This window comes from Gadus morhua, chromosome 11, assembly GCF_902167405.1.
Source record: "Gadus morhua chromosome 11, gadMor3.0, whole genome shotgun sequence".
Taxonomy (NCBI): Eukaryota; Metazoa; Chordata; class Actinopteri; order Gadiformes; family Gadidae; genus Gadus; species Gadus morhua.
The window spans coordinates 18586572-18605929 of NC_044058.1; the positions used below are offsets into that span (position 1 = coordinate 18586572).

At 41.9% G+C, this 19358-nt stretch overlaps 2 protein-coding genes across 5 annotated transcripts; one reads left to right on the top strand and one right to left on the bottom strand.

Moving 5' to 3' along the window:
• Positions 1-98: 98 nt before the first annotated feature.
• On the top strand, positions 99-7058 carry scgn (secretagogin, EF-hand calcium binding protein). The gene is made up of 11 exons (XM_030371011.1): positions 99-274; positions 551-621; positions 2515-2604; positions 3982-4071; positions 4481-4537; positions 4747-4824; positions 4964-5019; positions 5118-5163; positions 5302-5361; positions 5636-5704; positions 6231-7058. The coding sequence occupies exons 1-11, from the start codon at positions 205-207 to the stop codon at positions 6357-6359; spliced, it is 816 nt and encodes a 271-aa protein (XP_030226871.1). The 5' UTR covers positions 99-204; the 3' UTR covers positions 6360-7058.
• Positions 7059-8959: 1901 nt separating this feature from the next.
• On the bottom strand, positions 8960-18092 carry ncoa7a (nuclear receptor coactivator 7a). Of its 4 annotated transcripts, none has more exons than XM_030370872.1 (7): positions 17885-18092; positions 16969-17167; positions 14548-14685; positions 14202-14354; positions 13869-13964; positions 13082-13155; positions 8960-10198 (listed from the first exon to the last, which is right to left on the bottom strand). In XM_030370872.1, the coding sequence occupies exons 1-7, from the start codon at positions 17908-17910 to the stop codon at positions 10060-10062; spliced, it is 825 nt and encodes a 274-aa protein (XP_030226732.1). In that variant the 5' UTR covers positions 17911-18092; the 3' UTR covers positions 8960-10059. The 4 variants fall into 4 exon arrangements, with proteins under 4 accessions (XP_030226732.1, XP_030226733.1, XP_030226734.1 ...); XM_030370873.1 differs by having other exon boundaries at positions 17857-18089; XM_030370874.1 differs by lacking the exon at positions 17885-18092 and adding an exon at positions 15894-16183 and having other exon boundaries at positions 16969-17115.
• Between the last annotated feature and the right edge of the window lie 1266 nt (positions 18093-19358).

The window sequence follows — 19358 nt, forward strand, 5'->3', positions numbered from 1 at the left end:
CTCTCTCTCTCTCTCTCTCTCTCTCTCTCTCTCTCTCTCTCTCTCTTGCGCTCTCTGTCTCTCGCCCTCCCTCTCCCACCCTGGTATATATATATAAGGCCAGAAGGGCTGTTTCTTTACTTGGGACTCCTCTGGTGTACAGCAGTCACCACACACTGAGAGAGCACTGTTTAGGAGGTCAGGACAGAAGGAGTGCTTGCTGAGATGGAGAGGGCTTTTGATCAACTGGATGCCGCGGAGTTCCTGGCGATCTGGCACCACTTTGATGCTGATGGTGAGGATGAAGTGATTAACTTTTAAAGAAGGTTTATTAGAAGATATATACCCTTTTTTTTAATAAAAAAATTACAGATTTGATATCATTCAATAGCCTAATTAAACATCTTAATTAAACACATGACAGATGGTCCTAGTGGGTTTTCATAAACATTCAAAATTATTTATGACATTGGGTAATGCAATGCAAAGCCTGCAATGAAATGTAACTTTATGTTGATGTTTAAACACTGGATAAGGAGACATGGAAACATTTGTGTGTTTTTCTTGGTAGATAATGGCTACATCGAGGGAAAAGAGCTTGATGAGTTTTTCCGTCATGTGATGAAAAGACTGGGCTCGCAGGTAGGTTGTTTGTTTTCTATCAAGTCTAATTTCATTAACCTATTCCCAACTTCCTCACCGTTCTTCAGGAAATTATTACAATCATATGCGGAATGCTGCATTATCTTTTCTGAAAACTCTTGCATGCATCCCCAGCAGCAGATAATGTAAGGATGTGAAGAGTCCTGCATCCAATTCATGAGTCAACATTTGTAGCCTCTGTAACGTTTTCAGACTATCGCAAAACACATTTCTGAATGGACCTTTGTGCATTATTTACTAGGCTTCCCCAAAGAATATGACAATGTAGTGCTGATTGTTAAGGTGAATAACTAGTGCTGAACCATAGACATAGTAGTTAAACAAAATAGCAAATTCTGTTTTGGGGCATCTATCAAATAGTGCAATAGTCTCTGCAACACAGTCAATCTTATTGTGGCAATCTGCCTTTGGGTGTGGCGGGTTGTAAAGAGGACAACGTGATTAAAGTGCTCTGGTTCTTCTCGGGATGAAGGGTGGCGGGGGAGAAGCCCCTAATTACATCCTTCATGGATTTCCAGTAATGTCACAATAAGTCTACCCATTAAAAATGTTCATTGTGGGTGGATGGACCTAAGCTACACCCTGTCCTATGAACAACGCCCCATGCATTACATGATCAATTATAATCTTGTCTGAAGGAGGCAAACAATTGTTACCAAGCTGAACACACTCACTTAACAAAGTGTGTGTGTATGTGGGTCGTTATAAGTGTGTGGGTGTATCTTCTGTTAAATGGAGTTAGAGAAAGCAAACAGATCACAACCACAGTTCAATATCACTGCACTATATCTGGTCAGTGTTGGACCGGTAAAAGCAGGTCTATTCCGTTCTATCCTACACAATATCAACAAAGAAATGGATGCACAATTTAGACCATATATTGTTAAAAATCTGCCTAGCAACTGGGCCCTGATGCCTCCAAAGATGAGCTCATTAGCTAAGTGGCTCCGGGCCATGTCTCTGATTTATTAACCCTTTTGAAGATAGCACTATGTTTCTATAGTTACCTCTCCTATAATGCTTTGACAGTTCAGGGCACAACTCAAATACAGAATAAGCAAACCCATCCAATGTGCACCTTGCAACAGGTAAACCACATGAGCAAAACCAAATCGAATCTGGCATGATTCAAATTATTTTATTATTATTAATTTTTTCCATACGTTTTCTATTTTCACTTTCAGTATTTATTTTATCCTGTCGCCGGGAAGGCCTTCCCCTCGGCCCCGTAAAGGACTCTGTTTGCTTTGGGACAACCTGGGGAAACAGCAAGTGTTTGTTCAGCTGGAGTAGCTATCATTAACAATGAAAGCAGTTCACTGCCTTTAATTACAGCCACACTCACACGTACAACAACACTGAGGAGTGTTTATACGATAGAGAATATGTAACCTTTTTGTTTAAAGATTACTTGTCATCACCAATCCGGTCACTGCAGTGAAATGACTGCTGGTTTGGGAGTTTATCAACAACTGACATATGATGATTGTGGTAATTTTTGGACATCAAACAATGGTCACAAAACAAACGACCTGTTGCTTCGCGTGGCCGGTGCAGGGCGTTGGAACTCTTCCAGGAGCGTTCTCAGTATTCATGACCAGTGCTAGTAGCTCGGCTCTGTAGCTCAACCTGCTAGTGCGACAACCATACGGGCAATGTGCCTTTTAGCAACCCGGGTGTGATCCTATAGAACTTGTCATTCCCTCTCTTCTGCCGCATGCTTTCTGGTCTCTCTTCCATGCCCTGTCAGTAAAGGCACAGAAGAGCCCATAAATATAGAGTAGCTATGAATCAGGTTCAACCATACTTCTGCAAAGCAGAGAATAAAATAAATAATAATAAGGTTTGCTCTTCTATTCTATTCTATTGCAGGAAACAACAGAGGAGAATGTACAGAAGCTGAAGCAGAGGTTCATGTCGACTTACGATGTCACGGCCGACGGAAAACTACAGATCCAAGAGGTATTGGACCTCTGCACCCATGCTGCCTTCTTGGATCTAACAACTAAATTAGATATTGAATAGATTGTCCCAACATTTTGTTTGAACAATTTTGAAAATAAATATTATGAAAAACTCCAGGAAAAAACACCACTGACCAAATATACAAACCTGTGCAAAAACTCAAAGAGAATGTATACATCGACCACTATCCACACCATCTACGCAATGTTCACGATAAAGAATAGGTGGACCATTAGTTTGGTGGCTCTTTCTCTTGCATAGGTCCATATGCGTAGACCAAGAAACTGACATTATGTACTGGTTGGGTGGTAAAAATGTATCATGTTTTATAGTGCTTCTTACTTTTTATATGGCTTTATATTGCTTTATGCTGTCATGTGACAAGGGCTTTACGATAAGAAAAGTTGGCAGTGGTAAATTACTTACACTTACTTTTACTGGGAAAATTTGGGACAATGCATTAGTGCCAATCCTGTAATGCACTACCATTCAGCTGACCAATTGAAATCATTTAACTGCATGCAGAGAGCCAATCTATAGTTGTCAGCAGTTAATGGCTGGAACCAGGCTTACATAAGGGAGATAGGGACCCAGGGACAAAGAAACTATGGATACAGAAAGTAAAGCAGCAATAACTATTCAAACAATATGTTCATGCTTCTTTTATTTATTTATTCATTTATATATATATAGATATATATATATATACACACACACATAATGTTTAAACTATTTCTAACTAGTTACTGGGCTTGTCTGACATCATTAAAATCCAACATCGGAAAAGGTGAATCTCATAGCAAAGCTACAAAAGTGAGGGTTTTCTCCTGAAAGACAAGAGTCCTCCACTCTATGTCCTTACAGTATGCATATCACACACAATACGTTTGTTGCATGCAGCGCTGTATTGGCAGTAAGCCTCCAGTTAAAGCCGCATTATGCAGCAGAAAGTCAACACGTGTCTCTGAGTTCAAACTCATCAGTTGAGATGGACAGTAGTGCGGCATTTACCGCAATGGCATTGACATATTTGGTGTGGGTCCAATTTAATCTCCTAATGCAAGGTCAATATGATTAAGGAGCAACGTGGGCGGGCGAAAGGCAGGGAGGGAGTGGCGCAAAGAGAAGGAGGAAAAGAGAGATTTCTTTACAGGACAGAAATCACAATGATAAAATTCCATTAGGCCTATCCGAATTTATCAGAAAATCGACAATAATCCTTGATTGCTAACAAAGCTAAAAATAGCTAACAAGCGAACATATCGTTAATATATTACTAATAATAATAATATATATTTTGAATTATGAAGGATTAATATTTTATTCGTCTTATTATCCATAGTATAATTATTACCATACACCGTGTCCCTCCAGTTGGCGCTCATGATCCTGCCCGCAGACGAGAACTTCCTGCTGGTGTTCCGCAGGGAGGCTCCTCTGGATAACAGCGTTGACTTCATGAAGGTGAGGCGAAGAGGCTCCTCGCTGATCTGTTAACACCGCGTGGTCCACTGAACAAAGCCCTCGTCAACCGCTCTCACACGGATGATCATATCTATCTCCACTCGTTGAATACCGCCTAATTGTGAAGAAAAAGTAAACCTCAGCCGAGGACACAATTACACAAATAATATTTTGAAGTAAATAACCTTATAAAATACGTTTTATAAGTGGCAAAATTAGAAGGTGCAAGTTCTCTTTTTGTCCCGCTGGTAATCCAGAATTTGAGGATACAGTTGAGGCCAACTGCTTGGGAGTGTATTTACTGCCATCTGGTGGTCAGAAATAGACTTACATAGCTTTGGCATGACCGAACCAGCTAAATTTTTCGTTGACCCTGAATCAGACATTAGCGATCTTTCCTTCACAACAGATATGGAGGAAATATGACGTTGACTGCAATGGTTGCATATCAGCTCAGGAGCTAAAGGTTAGCATGAATACACACACACACACGCACGCACGCACGCGCGCGCACACAACATTTAACTGTGAAAAATAAATTGTTTACTGCAGTAGGAAAAAAAAAAATCTTCATTCAAGTGTTTGGAAGCATGAGCAGCAGGTAAAAGGAAGTGGCTAGTGATTGGAGGCAGGCTGTTGTTTGTGGACCATCTCATTCGTGTTATCTCCATTCAGGCTTTCCTTCGAGACCTTATCCAGCAGCACCACAAGGAAGTGTCACCTAGCAAGCTGGATGAGTACACTGATGCCATGGTCATTCTACTAATAACTGCACAGACAAACAGATACTTACACATTTTACAACCATGACATGGAAACAAAGAGACTCAGAGGCAGCGATTCATAGTAACCTCTATTCATGCTCCAAACATTTTACTTTCCTTCCTTGCAGATGAAAGTATTTGACAAAAACAAGGACGGTTGTTTGGAGCTGAATGACATGGCCAGGTATTTTACTATCTTCTTGTTGAAACCTCAATTCCATGGTGCACAAAGGGGTTACCCTATAAATAGTAACATTTTTACCTCAATGTATCTTTATTCAGGATCCTGGCGATGGAAGATAACTTTTTGCTCCAATTTCAACTGGATGTGAGTAATAATACTAATTATTTATTTTTTGTTCCTATTTTGAATTGAGCATTGTGACAGAATAACTTATTTCTCTCTTCTCTCCTCTTATCCTAGCTCATTGTAAGTAATCATTGTTTTCTTTCACCTCATATTCAGGCCTCCAGTCAAGGAGAGAGGAAAAGAGACTTTGAGAAGATCTTCACCCACTATGATGTCGTGAGTCTAAAGAAAAATCGAATCGATAATGAGTAGATAAAGAACAAACCAATACAATGAAGCATGATCACAAAACGGTTGGATTTGGCTTACAACGAATCAAACAATCAGTCAATCAATCAATCAATCAATCAGATACTGACGTTGTCAGAGGGCCCCTCATGTGGTCCTGAGAAGCTGTTAACACCCGCATTGTGTGGATTTTAGAAAGCCACTTGACTACAGCGCGTTGCCAATGGGATGCTTTGTTAATCGGTTGAATTTCTCCCGTTAGAACAAGACGGGGGAGCTGGAGGGGGTGGAGGTGGACGGCTTTGTGAAGGACATGATGGAGCTGGTCAGGGTGAGTGCAGTGGTAGTCTCCGCCGCTTCATTTGTCGTGTCACTTCAAGGACGTATTGAAAACACTTTTGTCATTGGCTGTCGGCATTGTCACTCACAGAAATGTATACCGATTGAGGTGTGCGGGGGACCCCACTATTTTTCACAGCAAAGTTATATATTAAGATCACAAGAAAGTTATATTTTATGTTACGCTCTTAAAAAATGAAAAAAAAAAAAAAGTATGATAACAGAGAACATTAACAATGACGTTAAGTGTGTGCGTTCGAAAAGAAAATTCTCTCTCTCTCTCTCTCTCTCTCCCTCTCTCTCTCTCTCTCTCTCTCGCTCTCGCGCTCTCTCTCTCTCTCTCTCTCTCTCTCTCTCTCTCTCTCTCTCTCTCTCTCTCTCTCTCTCTCTCTCTCTCTCTCTCTCTCTCTCTCTCTCTCTCTCTCTCTCTCTCTCTCTCTCTCTCTCTCTCTCTCTCTCTCTCTCTCTCTCTCTCTCTGATCCACCTTTATCTCTCTCTCCCTCTATCTCCCTCACAGCCCAGTATCACAGCGAAAGAGCTGGACAAGCTGAAAGTAATCCTGCTGGGCCACTGTGATGTCAACAGGGATGGAAAGATCCAGAAGAACGAGCTGTCTCTCTGTCTGGGAGTGCGGCCCAGGCCTTAGGGCACACACCATTGAATGTGTCCCAATAGACCTCTGAAGAATAAGTCCCGCCTCCGAGGCTCCGGTTCCCTCGGTCAAATGTCTATGGGAAATACCATGGCGTTTTTGAATTATCGTACATAACAAACTCTGTAGGTGGCGAAGAAGTAAAAGCTGCGTCACGTTCTGAACTACACACTTTTTCCATCTAGTTTCGACTGGGTTTTTGAATTGTCGTTGCCGTTAAAGCAGCATTAATCATCGTTAACTACTTTAACGACATCGACAATCAGAAATCCCAGTCGAAACTAGATGGAAAAAGTGTGTAGGCCTAGTTCAAAACAAATATTGTTTGTAGAAAGAATGTTGAAACTCACAAATAAATAAATAACTCGAAAATAGTAAATGCCCTCTTCTTTAGAAGAGTGACGACAACAAATGGCCTGTTCCCACCTACGGCAAAGACCTTGCGGAAATGAGGAAATCACTTCTACTTTATCGCCCTCATGCCTCATCTGAAAAAGGGTTTTCCCTTCATTATTTTTGCTCAATATACATGTTGAATCAACGGTGTTTTCCCACTATGACCACAGACAATGTATACTGTCTGTGTCCGTCAGCATGTTGCGTGAACGGATGTGTCGGTTGGTTTCGATTTACCCACATCAACCTCTCCATTTGTTAAGATTGGAAATAAAAATATACTAATTTAAGCTGAAATGAGTTATTTTCTGTGGTTTAATACGACCAACACGCTTCCATTCAGTTCCGCACGGAAAATAACGACTGCAGTCTTTTGTTCGTCCCTGTGAGCCCTTCAAACTGAACCAGGCGATTTGTCCAGGCGTTCTATAGAGGGCTGGGATGTACGATGGCATTAGGCCTTCACAACTGCTATTATGAAACATTTATTGACATCATAAAGTAGCCTACCAGACTGGAGAAAAACATAAATGTTGCGCTTCTCTCGAGAGGATTGACTTCATTGATGCGCATCTGGCTCTGGTTCTGGTTGGCTCACCGCCGCGCTGGTAGGCCTACTGTCGGTGGAAAAGAGGCATTAATAATAAGTAGGCCTTCATTGTTCTTTTCTTTACTCTTCATTGTTTTTTTTCTCAGAACGAAACGTAACATTAGCATCCAGCTGCAGCCACGGAGCCAGGGCCTGATGTGTGGCACAGAGGGGCCTGTGGTTTGACAGAGGGGGCCTGTGGTGGGCAGGCTGCTTTTTACAAAGCATCGCGTCACTGTCGGCCCCTTGCTGCCCCAGTCGAGTTTTCAATGATGAATTGAATTATAAAGATTCGATTTTTTATTCGATTAATTATTATTATTGAATTATTTCATTGAAATTAACAGCCAATAGCTATATATATTTAGCTATATATATATATATATATATATATATATATATATATATATATATATATATATATATATATATATATATATATAGCTATTGTTTATTATATACTTTTACATATATATGTTGAAAAAAGCCTATAAACCCCCTTTGCTTGCCAGTTAAAGCCCTTTAAAACCCTTTTTCTCGGTTTTACTATTTGTGTAGTTGCTGCAGTTAAACTTTGGAGGCCTTAAGTAATTCAAGGTGTTTCGTGGGCGATATTTTTATATATTTTTCGTTCTATTTTGTGTCGTTATTGATTTCTTTAGCAAGTAGCCCTGTTATAAACAGGATTATGTGCAGCTAGCAGGTCTTTATGGTTAAATGAACCCAGGCAGGGTGATGCAGGGACCTGGTCTTGGGGGATCAAGGGGTCTTGAATCACTACAAAGGTTCCTGTACATTATCCATTTCATGAAGCCCTTTGAACCTGTTATGTCCCATGTCTCTTACAGACACGTTTTCAAAATGTCATGCAGGAGGGCTAACAATTATTTAAAAATATATTTCTAATAATTTATGGAAAAAAAAATGAGGGGTGCTGAGATTAATTGAAGGTTTGCTTGAGCTCCCCTACAAGGGTCTAAAATCGCCAATTCATTATTTGGATATAATGAAGTACACGGTGGCCAAAGCACAAAACATCATATGGCCACAAGGGGGCGACCAATAGCCTACTGTCTTTAAATATTATTGTTAGTGTACTTATAAATGTTAGCGTTATCTCCTTTATTTAATGTGGATTATTTTGAGGTTTTCTGGCCAAGTCACTGGCTAATTGAAACAAACCATTAAATCCATGCATAACTGTTAGACAATAAGGATACATGCCGTTCTTCAAAGAAGTATTTTAGCCTTAAATACCTCCAATGCCCAGGGAACTGGACAGTGTTCACTGCTTCGATGGACCAATGACAGAGGGCTGCGGAATATGAGCAATGTATATGCAACGAGTGGACTTATTATTGCATGGTTTACAAAGATTGATAATAGGGGGATGTGGACGACTTCTTACATTCCCTCTAATTCTTAGAGGCAATCATTGCAGAACACCACAGGAACTATCATGGTTCTGCTCGTGTGTCCGTGAGGCTTTAAGATTGAATGGTGTGATGGAAGTAGGCCTAAACAATCAAATCATTGAAAGTGAAATAGATATTATGGTTTTAAAGAGTGAGCAAAATTTAGTTGGGATTTGCAAAAATGAAAATAGACGTTTTCTCAAACTATGATTGGATTTTAATGAAAGTTTGGAATCAGGACATTGACAGTGCCAGCACTGTCTTACACAAGAATTTAAAAAGTTCAGGCTGTTACGTCATTTTCATCATGTGCATAAAAAACTGATGGAAAAGGGTACACAAATATAAAAAGAAATTGAGCTATCATAACATAAAGCGAAGGTACAGTTTTAATGTCCAACATTTTCTTCAATATCAAAATGAATGAAGATCTATTGGTGAGAACGAGGAGATTAAAACCAGCTTCATCTTTCCATTTAAAATAAGTGTAGTCTACTTTATTAATCCCAAATGGGAAATTCATCCCTTGGTCCTATAAACTGTACACATTGCATTGACGGTACTTTGTGCAATCCTGTTATCTGTCTCCTGAGTATTTACGTACCCTGCAATTGTGGCCTTAATTGCAAACTCAATTCATCAATGGGACAAGATCCAAATACAATGGGCACTTGTGCTATCCTGTCCCCTAGCAACCTTTGATGTGCCAAATATATTTTATGTGCAAAATATATTTTCTAGAGGTTAGACTGGTAAACCACATACATAGTAAATTGCATGTTATGGCGTTTAGTTGATGACTGAAGAAAGGGAGGTTTTTGTCTGCTATAATCTGTTCTTATCCAGAGTAGCACTCTCCCTCAGCATTCAGCAGTGACTTCTGCTAAACAGTCTGTACCTTAGATCAGGGCCACTGATACTGTAGCACCATGCGTGTAGTGCAGCATTCATACATAAAGCTCCGCGTCACAAACACCCTGATGCTATGGATCTCTGAAGCCAGAGTAAACAATAACCCAGGGATCAAACCAGCGTCAGTGAAGCTACGCCTTGCGTTGTGTAGAAGGTAAGTCAACGATTGTGCGTGTGCAGGTTTCTTTTTTTCTTTTTTCTTTTTTATGGGACGGCATCCTGCACATACTGTTTTGATAGCTGAACCCCACTGGGGTGAGCTACGCACGGACCCTTGGTTGAAGCCTCGGAGCTTTGCAGCTCATGTCAACATGGGCAATACCACTTTGCGGGTTGCCTCTGTTCCTCGGTTCTTCTCACTTCCCTTACGATGCCATCCTTTCTAGTTCCGCAGGGTCCAAACTTCCAGGTCTTGTACTAAGAAGTCTTGCTGCGTGGAGAGTGGTGGGTTGTGAAAGGTGGGACAGGAGTGGCTTGCTCCGCGGTGCAAGTCAGCATCCAGCCAAAGGCCAAAGCCCCCCCTGCAGGCCAACAACAGAATGGCACTGTTAGACTTTGTTATGACGTCGGCATCAGGTATGGCAGCAGTACATGATATTTTAAACAGTGAGGATTGTGAATCGTTTTGTAATGACTTGAAAAGTATTTCTTTGCTTCTTTGCCTATTTTAAAGAACCCCTATTTTTCCAGCAGGTTTTAGTGTGATCAGCTAATGCAAGCTGTTTACATCTTATTATCTGATCTCTGATCTATCCATCTAGATCCCACTTCCCCAAAGTCTCAGGCAGGGCCGGCCCTGTACATCTGGGGCCCCTAAGCAGGATCATTTTGGGGCCCTGCTTTGCGGTTGATAGAGTAGTTTGCCACAGAGAAAAAGCAACTGTATGCATTCATAACCCTTATGGTTTTTATCCGTACCTCTTTGACATGATTAGCCGCAATTATTTTACTACTTATTAAGTATACTCACTGAAACAGTCAGAGTAAAGCTTACACATTGCATCATCGTCATGCTTAACATATTGTTTCTCAAAATGAAGAGGTTTAAACCCTCTGGTGTGCAGGGACAAAAACGCAAAAAATAAAAAAAGGAAGCCCAGTATAGAGGTGAGGGTGCACTCACACTAGGCCATCTGGCCGTGGCCGTGGCCGTTTTCACACCTAACCGTGCTCAAATCTGCCAGTGTGAGTGTGGCCAGTCTGTCCAGGCCAGGCCAATTTGGCCACTTGGGAGAGGTGTGCTGCTACGGTACGGGCCGCTACGGTACAGAATCTGCTAATGAGCCGACACGCGCACACGCACGGCTACTCAACCTGAGCTGGATGACGTATAGTCCATGTGACGACCACGGACATAATAAAGGCGACGAGCCTTCTTTCCCATTAAACGGTAAACATATATCCAACAGACTCGGCAAAGTGCGAACTGTGTTCTCTGTGTTGTTGTCCATTGTTGTTAGAACTCTGACTGGCGGCAGACTTTATTATGGTCCATGCAACGGACGCTTGGTGATGACGTTTTACTTACGACGTGATGACGTATGTTCAAGAGCCTACCGTGGCCAGGCCACAGTTGCGACGGCCAACGGCCACGGCCAGATGGCCTGGTGTGAGTGCAGGCCAGAGAACAATGGGGCCATTTGAGCACGGTTAGGTGTGAAAACGGCCAACGGCCACGGCCAGATGGCCTAGTGTGAGTGCACCCTAAGTGACCTCAGTCATTATAGTGTCAAACTAAATAGTATTGTGCATCACCTAATATTGCTGCCACTCAGCTATCGCTAGCGGGCAACTGTTAATCTACTTTGCTAGCTTGCGACGTATTACTAGCTAACATAACTTAACAGATAACCTACATGAATGTAAATGGAAAATGACCAGTGTTTTTTTTTAATTGGCCAGATGCACTCAGGCAATATTTGCAGAGCCCAGCACCTGCAGGAGAAAGGACCTGATCCTTCACGTTCACCTCTCTCTGAACTTTTTAAGTACTACTAGTACTATCGTTGCTGTTTTTGACATTAGGAAGTCTAGAAGAGTCTAATTCTAATGCTGTGTCAATTTGGTGAATAGAAATGCCAGATACAACTGTTTAACTATATTTGAGATAGGCAAATAACTTTTCTCTTTTCATTTCGTAGTGGTATGTACAGTATCCAAAATAGCACTTTTGTTTTTAGTTTGAGTGTATAGTTAATCCAATTTATGGGTCATAAACTGGCACACATCAAAGTGTCCTTACAGTTTGCTTAAGAGCTTTTGCATAGTTTATGGAGTCCATTCGTTGTCATAATTTGTTAAATATCCTTGAACATTCTTTGTAGCATTTTTGTATGTGCAATTTATTAGACTTGATCCTTTTTGCTTATTTGTTAATAGTTAATTTTATGTAAAATATTCTTGTGCTTCTTTAATTTATGCATGGAGGTTTTTTTTGTTTATGTATGTTTATGTGTTTGTATATAAGTTATTTAAAATAATTAAAAAGAAAATGCTTGGAATCAGGACATAGACAGTGCCAGCACTGTCTTACACAAGAATTTAAAAAGTTCAGTTTTACGTTGTTTGTTGTGCATGCATCACAAATTGTTTAATTGCAACATATTATAGTAGATCTATAAGTTGGTGGAAAAAACTGCTAAGCAAAGTAAAGGGAAATCAGTTAATATGTGTCCTCAGGGATGTTTAGTATAGTAATGTCAATTAAAAGGGTAACGCTCCGCTCGCTACGGGAACGGGGACGCAAAACCCAATCTCGCCTAGGGCTACCAAAAGGCTGGAACCGGCCCTGGGGGAGAGAGCGAGAGAGAGAGGCGATGTCGGACAAAGGTAGCGAGCTTCGTTTAGCTTCATCATGTACCGTATCGTCATCATTGCGGTTGCCTGTTTGGGATCAGTCAAACCAGCGCCTGCGCTGAATCAAACATCATGCTCCTTGCTTGCTGCCCTCCAAGCATCATCGAGCTTTACATTAACGACATGTGTAGGCTTGCCAGGTCAGTCAGAATCAGGTCATTTTAGTTTATCATAATCAGACCTCTATACAGTCTATGGGACAGACAAACAGAAAATTCTTAATTTCACCATTGTTTTCTTATACTAATATGAGCTATATGTTTATAATGTTTCCTTTCTTATTAAGTAAATTGCTATGCGTATATATATATATATATATATATATACTGTATATATATAAAAAAAAAAAATACAGCCCTCTTGGGGTCCCCCTGGTGGTCGGGGCCCCTAAGCGGCCGTTTAGTTGGCGTATAAGGAGGGCCGGCCCTGGCCTCAGGGTAGGGTATTTCCAAATGTGTAACGGCTTATCGCACACCAACCTGGTGGTGGTATACGGGCCCTTTGAGGCTGAAGGTTGGTAGGAACGGGAAGTAGGCCATGTCACTTACCCTCCTCCCCCAATCTGCAGAGAATCGAGGTGTCCTCTCACAAAGTAAGAGTTTTCACCGGTCCACCGGTAGACCTGGGTGAACATAGGGAAATACATACTTTTAAAATGTGATTTAAGAGGAGAAAAAATTAGGGCTGGGCAAAGATTAAAAGATTTAATCGCGATTAAACACATAGTATCGGTGAGTTAACTCGCAATTAATAACACTTATTGAAGTTAAATGAGATTATCAAATGGAATGACACATTTTCATTCATAGCAAATGTACTTAATAAGCAAAAACTAGGCCAAGTGATCTTGACAGAGTTTTATTGACTCACTCGGTGTGAGTTGAATATGAAACTTATGGTACATCACAGCTTTGGGTAAACAGGATGTCACTTTCTGCTATTGTAATCAAGCGTAAGTGTAATAGAATGTAAAGTAGGTGGAACCAAAAACGAAAATGATTTATTATATGAATGTTGACATTCTGTGGGTAATACCTTTCAAATAAAAATAAATAAAAAGAGAATGTGCATTAATGCGCTATTTTTATTAATCGCGTTAAAATAAGATTGCGTTAACGCGTAATTAAAGCGTTAACTTGCCCAGCCCTAAAAAATATAAACGGGTTTGCAACCATTTGACTACCCAAATCAATCTTTCATCAACTGTAGTTTCTTTAATCCCTGGTCTGTGCTTGCTAAATTGACCCAGCCTGCAGCGTTTGCTACCGCCCACACAGCAGTAACCAGTTAGAAACTGCATAACCTTTCTTTTGTACTCTTAAATTGCGCCCTTACCTTGAAATCTGGACTGAAGCTGTAAAGAAATGTTTCTCCTGTGCCATAGCAACTGCCACTGACTCTGAAAGGTTCCGTGGAAAAGGCTCCAAACACCTAAAGGACAAATGATACACATGAGAACAATAATACCAACACAACAACAATGAGAGGAACAGTAACGTGCACATACTGACAATACATACATATTTATCAAAATAAAAGTCGGAAAGAAAAAGAGGAGGGAGGGGAAAAAGAAAAGCATCAAGGATTACAGCAAAGTACACAATGGATTGTCAAAACGGTTGGGGGGTGTCCTGCATTCTTTGACATGGAGCGGGTTGAGAGGCCAACCTTGTTTTGCATGTCTTTGACGACCAGCATGACGGGCTTGTCCAGGCCAGACATGTTTCTGTACAGTGTTTTCAGACTGGTTCCATGCACCACGGTGCTGTATGCCAACTGCCACTTGTAACCTTTGGTCCTGGCTGGCATGTGAACGGCAATCTGTCAACACAAGCCAAGAATTCAGTCCCATCATATTACCGCACGCGAGTCATTCAGAGTGTCTCAGAGCTGCAGAAGCTAACGATTTTAATTTTTAATGAAAGGCAAAAGCACGCAGCCTAATGAGCCATTATACAACGGAGCACCACTCTCTCTGTGGAGGGGCGATCGGGGCATGTAAAAAGAGACATACCCTCTCTAGGTGCTGGTCATCCAGCAAATGGCTGTGGTCACAAAGAACAGGAAGGAGATCATCGTCAGACTCCCCCACCTCCGAACCCTCCGAGCTGCACACACTCTGTCTCCGCTTGGAGTCCTGCACAGTGATGATCTGCCGGAGGACGAAACACATGCGCATTACTCACCCCATCAGTGGCGGACTCAGGGGGTCTCCCCGCTGTGCCTCCATGGTTGAAAAAGGGCCCTCAAGAGTGACGAATACGAGAGAAAGTGCCTTATTGGCTGCCCTTTACATGTGAAAAAAATTATTGAGTGCCCTCTGGTGCCTCTTAATAAAATAAATTATGAAAATGAGCCCTCTAGAACAAGAAAATTCGGTAACGTGCCTCAATGAGGGCCCTCTTAATGCCCTTACACTACCTCCATGGTTGAAAAAGTGCCCTCTAGAGTGGTGAATACAAGAGAAAGTGCTATGCATGATGCATCATAGTTTTTTGCACGCTGGTTGGGCCCCATGTTGTGCAGAATGTGCCATTTTAATTTTTTCGCCCCTGCCCCTCAAACATTCTGAGTCCGCCACTGCACCCCATCCACGTCTTTGTGTTCGGGATGTGTTACACAGCTGAATACACACTGATTAAACCAAAGAGAGGAGGGGTTGTCTTGGAGCTCATTCTTGAACTGTTTGAAACCATGTTTCTGTACCCTGTGTAGTTTATGGTTGTTTATGCCCCTAGTGGTGATCGATGGAAGTGTACCATGCTTTGAAACAGGAAGCAGCCCGCTCTAAAACAGGAAGTAGCGTTTTTGTGTTAGCCTACATGTGTCATTCAAGCCATGATGCTCAGCTCCAGTCTCATGTCATCCTTTGTTGAGATACATGTTAGACGCATTGAAAGTATGTTGATGTAGAAAACCAAATATTTCTTGCTTATAGTGTGAACTATGTTTACTCCACAACACATTTATTTTACGTGCTATGCTAATACCTCATGCTTAACCTCTAGCCTCTAGCCTCAATTGTTTGTTATCTTTATACTTGTGCTTTGTACATTTACCACTTCTGAGCTGTAATGCAACATTTCCTTTTATTCTTGTCTTACAGTTTTACAATTTACGAGCTTCAGTAAACAAACTCAACACAGAACTCCGTTCTCCTCGAGTCATTGAAGTTCATGAGTAACTGACTGGATAGCTAGATGTAACAGTATAACCATCAAAAGGTTGTTTTGAGAATGATTAATCTGTGAATGAATGATGAATGAGAACAACAATAAAAATATTTATAAATATATATCCTAATGAACGTTTTGAAAGAATAAATCCAAGTAAGAATATATTTTCCAAATAATGTCCTACCTGCACATACGGCTCCGTGCAATTAGTGGCAAAATACAGAACTCTGACGTTCTCTAATGTTGCCCGCATGGTTCCTGACACGTTTGCGTTCTCTTGCCCACTCCTAATCCTGGTTAGAGGTACATGTGCTTTTAAACCTGCGTTTGGCTCTTCCCTTATCATATGCGAGTAGGTTTCCCTTTTCAAGAAAAGAAAGACACACAGCCAGAGATCCAGGGGGAAGTATGTCCATATATAGAGTGTGTATGATTTCCCACAACTGTGGTGGCACGCTGCCCAGCATGCTCTGGCTAAGGGAAGAGAGAGAGAGAGAGAGACAGACAGAGACAGAGACAGAGAGAGAGAGAGAGAGAGAGAGAGAGAGAGAGAGAGAGAGAGAGAGAGAGTTCAATGACCATCCTTACTGTACCGACAGCGATATATTGTTTCTCCTTCTGACAAATGTCTACTAAATGCCCTAAATGACTGGTAGGGAGCGTTAATGTAGTAGATGGCAGATTAATTCATAGTTTGACAGGGGCTGAGAAGATCAATGGGATACTGTAGAAATGTAAAGGGGATGCAGTAGTTGGACAGGAGAGTCTGTAGTTGAATTGGAGAGTCTAGTTGGACAGGGGATGCTGTAGTTGGACAGGAGAGTCTGTAGTTGGACAGTGGATGCATTATTTGGACAGGGCATGCAGTAGTTGGACAGGGGAGTCTGTAGTTGGATAGGAGAGAGTTGGACAGGAGATAATGTAGTTGGACAGGGCATGCAGTAGTTGGATAGGGGATGCAGTAGTTGGACAGGAGAATCGGTAGTTGGACAGTAGATGCATTATTTGGACAGGGCATGCAGCAGTTGGAAAGGGGAGTATGTAGTTGGATAGGAGAGACTGTAGTTGGATAGGAGAGGCTGTAGTTGGACAGGGCATGCAGTAGTTGGATAGGAAAGGCATTAGTTGGATAGGAGAGACTGTAGTTGTGAAGGAGATAATGTAGTTAGACAGGGCATGCAGTAGCTAGACAGGAGAGTCTGTACTTGGACAGTGGATGCCTTATTTGGACCCGGGATGCAGTGTTTTGACGGGCTCACCTGCCAGTTGTTAGCAGCAGGAGAGTCATTCTTGATCAGGAGTTTGTTGATGGCGTTGACCTTATCTTTCTCCAACACCAGGTAGCGGTTGTTGTTCTTGTCCCCGACAACGTAGCGACAAGGCCGGCGGGCCTTTTTCTTGTCTTTAGTGTTCATTTTATGACTCCACTGGACAAAGAAGGTGTAGTGGTGGTCAACCCTACAGACACAGAATGCGAGATTAAGATTTGCTGTTGGCAAATGTTGCAACAAACAAATGCAGCACATGCACACTTTAAATGAGTACACAACATTTTCACCATCATTTTGAATTTGTTTTGATAAAATCGCTTATTTTTTACCATGACGCTGGGTAAATTCAAACCAAGCCGTGACAGGTGAGAAATTGTGGAACTATTTTTCCTAGATTACTTTTCATCAACATAATTTAATTTGATATAATGCCAATTGGGATTGAGTTTCAGCCTACTTTTGGAGCGAGTTTGAACAGGAGAAGCAAGCAAGATTAACCTGTTTAAGGAGGTTCTATTGTGCTTCAACGGTTTTACAACTAAAGACTTTACATCAATACCAGTCAATAACACATGTAAAACCAGCATCAAAAGCCAAATGACAAAATCTTTCTCTCCTGAAACTTCCCAACAAGGACTTGCATCTGTTTATTCCCAAATACCTGTTTTCCAATGGGTCAAGGAGAAAAGAAAGGGAAAGCAAAGGAAACATTTACGGTCTAGGGATAATTCCGTGCACGCACCCACGCACGCACACACACACGCAGGCGCGTGCGTGCGTTTTCCGGGAAACCGATTAACATTATTAGAATATACGTCATGCACACATAAACATTCACACACACTCCCTCAATACCCCCTCCTGCTAATCTCTTCCCCCAATCCCATTCCTTTCTGGTACTCACTCTCCAACACTGTAGGCCACTCCCATGTTCTTCGGATAGGAACCGGAATGAAGTGAGGTGAAATAAATAAATAGGTAGATAGAATACCAAGGAGAGAGAGTTAGAGAGAGAGAGAGAGAGAGAGAGAGAGAGAGAGAGAGAGAGAGAGAGAGAGAGAGAGAGAGAGAGAGGGAAATGGGGGCTCAATGCCGGGTCAGCGTGTCCACGTTGAGCTGCAGCCATGTGCTCCCTTTTATACCTGAGGCTGCAGATATGAGCCCCTTTGACCATTAACCCCACCAGTGAGTGTGGGCCTCTCTCTCTCTCTCTCTCTCTCTCTCTCTCTCTCTCTCTCTCTCTCTCTCTCTCTCTCTCTCTCTCTCTCTCTCTCTCTCTCTCTCTCTCTCTCTCTCTCTCTCTCTCTCTCTCTCTCTCTCTCTCTCTCTCTCTCTCTCTCTCTCTCTCTCTCTCTCTCACAGGAGAGCCACATGGCCAGCACGCATGTGAACAGTGCAAGCAGGGCCTAAATGTCAATGCTAGTCACACATTAACCAAGGGCTCGCAGGACAGTTCAGGGAGTTAGTGTGTCAAGGCAAGGTGAAACGACCCGGCCGAAGACACTAGGCTCGGCTTGTGTGTGTGTGTGTGTGTGTGTGTGTGTGTGTGTGTGTGTGTGTGTGTGTGCTTGTGTGTGTCAGCCCGTCCATCTGTCTCTCGGCCTGTCCATTACCAGCCATCTCATCTTTCTGTCTGTGTACGTCTGCCTGTCTATCTGTCCGGCCAGTGGTCCTTCAATCCATAATGTCCAGCCGTCACCCGGATAACTGTGTGTCTTGACCCTCTTCTGCTCTGGTTAGGCTTCTGGTGACTTTCCGTGTGATCTTCCCTGGCCTCTCCAACAGCATTGTCCTTTTCCTTCTGCCTTCCCGTCTCTCTATCTTTGAGGTCTGTGAAGATGTGAATGGCATCTTCACTGTTTTAAACCATGTTTTAAAAGATGCACATATTCCTGTCCGGCTGTTAGCCGTAATAGTCTGCAGCTGTGGCTCATAGGCTAATTGAGCCACACCCATTCTGGTGCTCCTTAAGAGGGCCAGAGTTTAGACTGGAGGGAGGCTTGAGTTGTGCAAGTGACTCGACGGTTGTGCTATGTGTTTTAAGTAAAAATATGCTTTTTAACAACAACCATGTGCGTCAAGAAAACTATTTTTCACATTGTCTTTATGCCTTTCTGAAATCGTACTCTTTCCCTTTCACTCCTTTCTCCCAGTCCTTCTTTCTTTTTTGATCTTCTTTTTTTCTTTTTCCTTTTCTCTCTTATTTAATTATTTTTCCATTAGTTCCAATATATTTCTCCTTCCTTGTTCTTTTTCTTTGTCTTTTTCTTTTTTGTCCATCTTTCCACTCCCGTTCTTCCCTTATCTCTATTTTCTTTTCTCGTCTTCTTTCTCTTTCTTGTGCTGTTTCGATCTGACATCCTGAGATTAACTCAGAT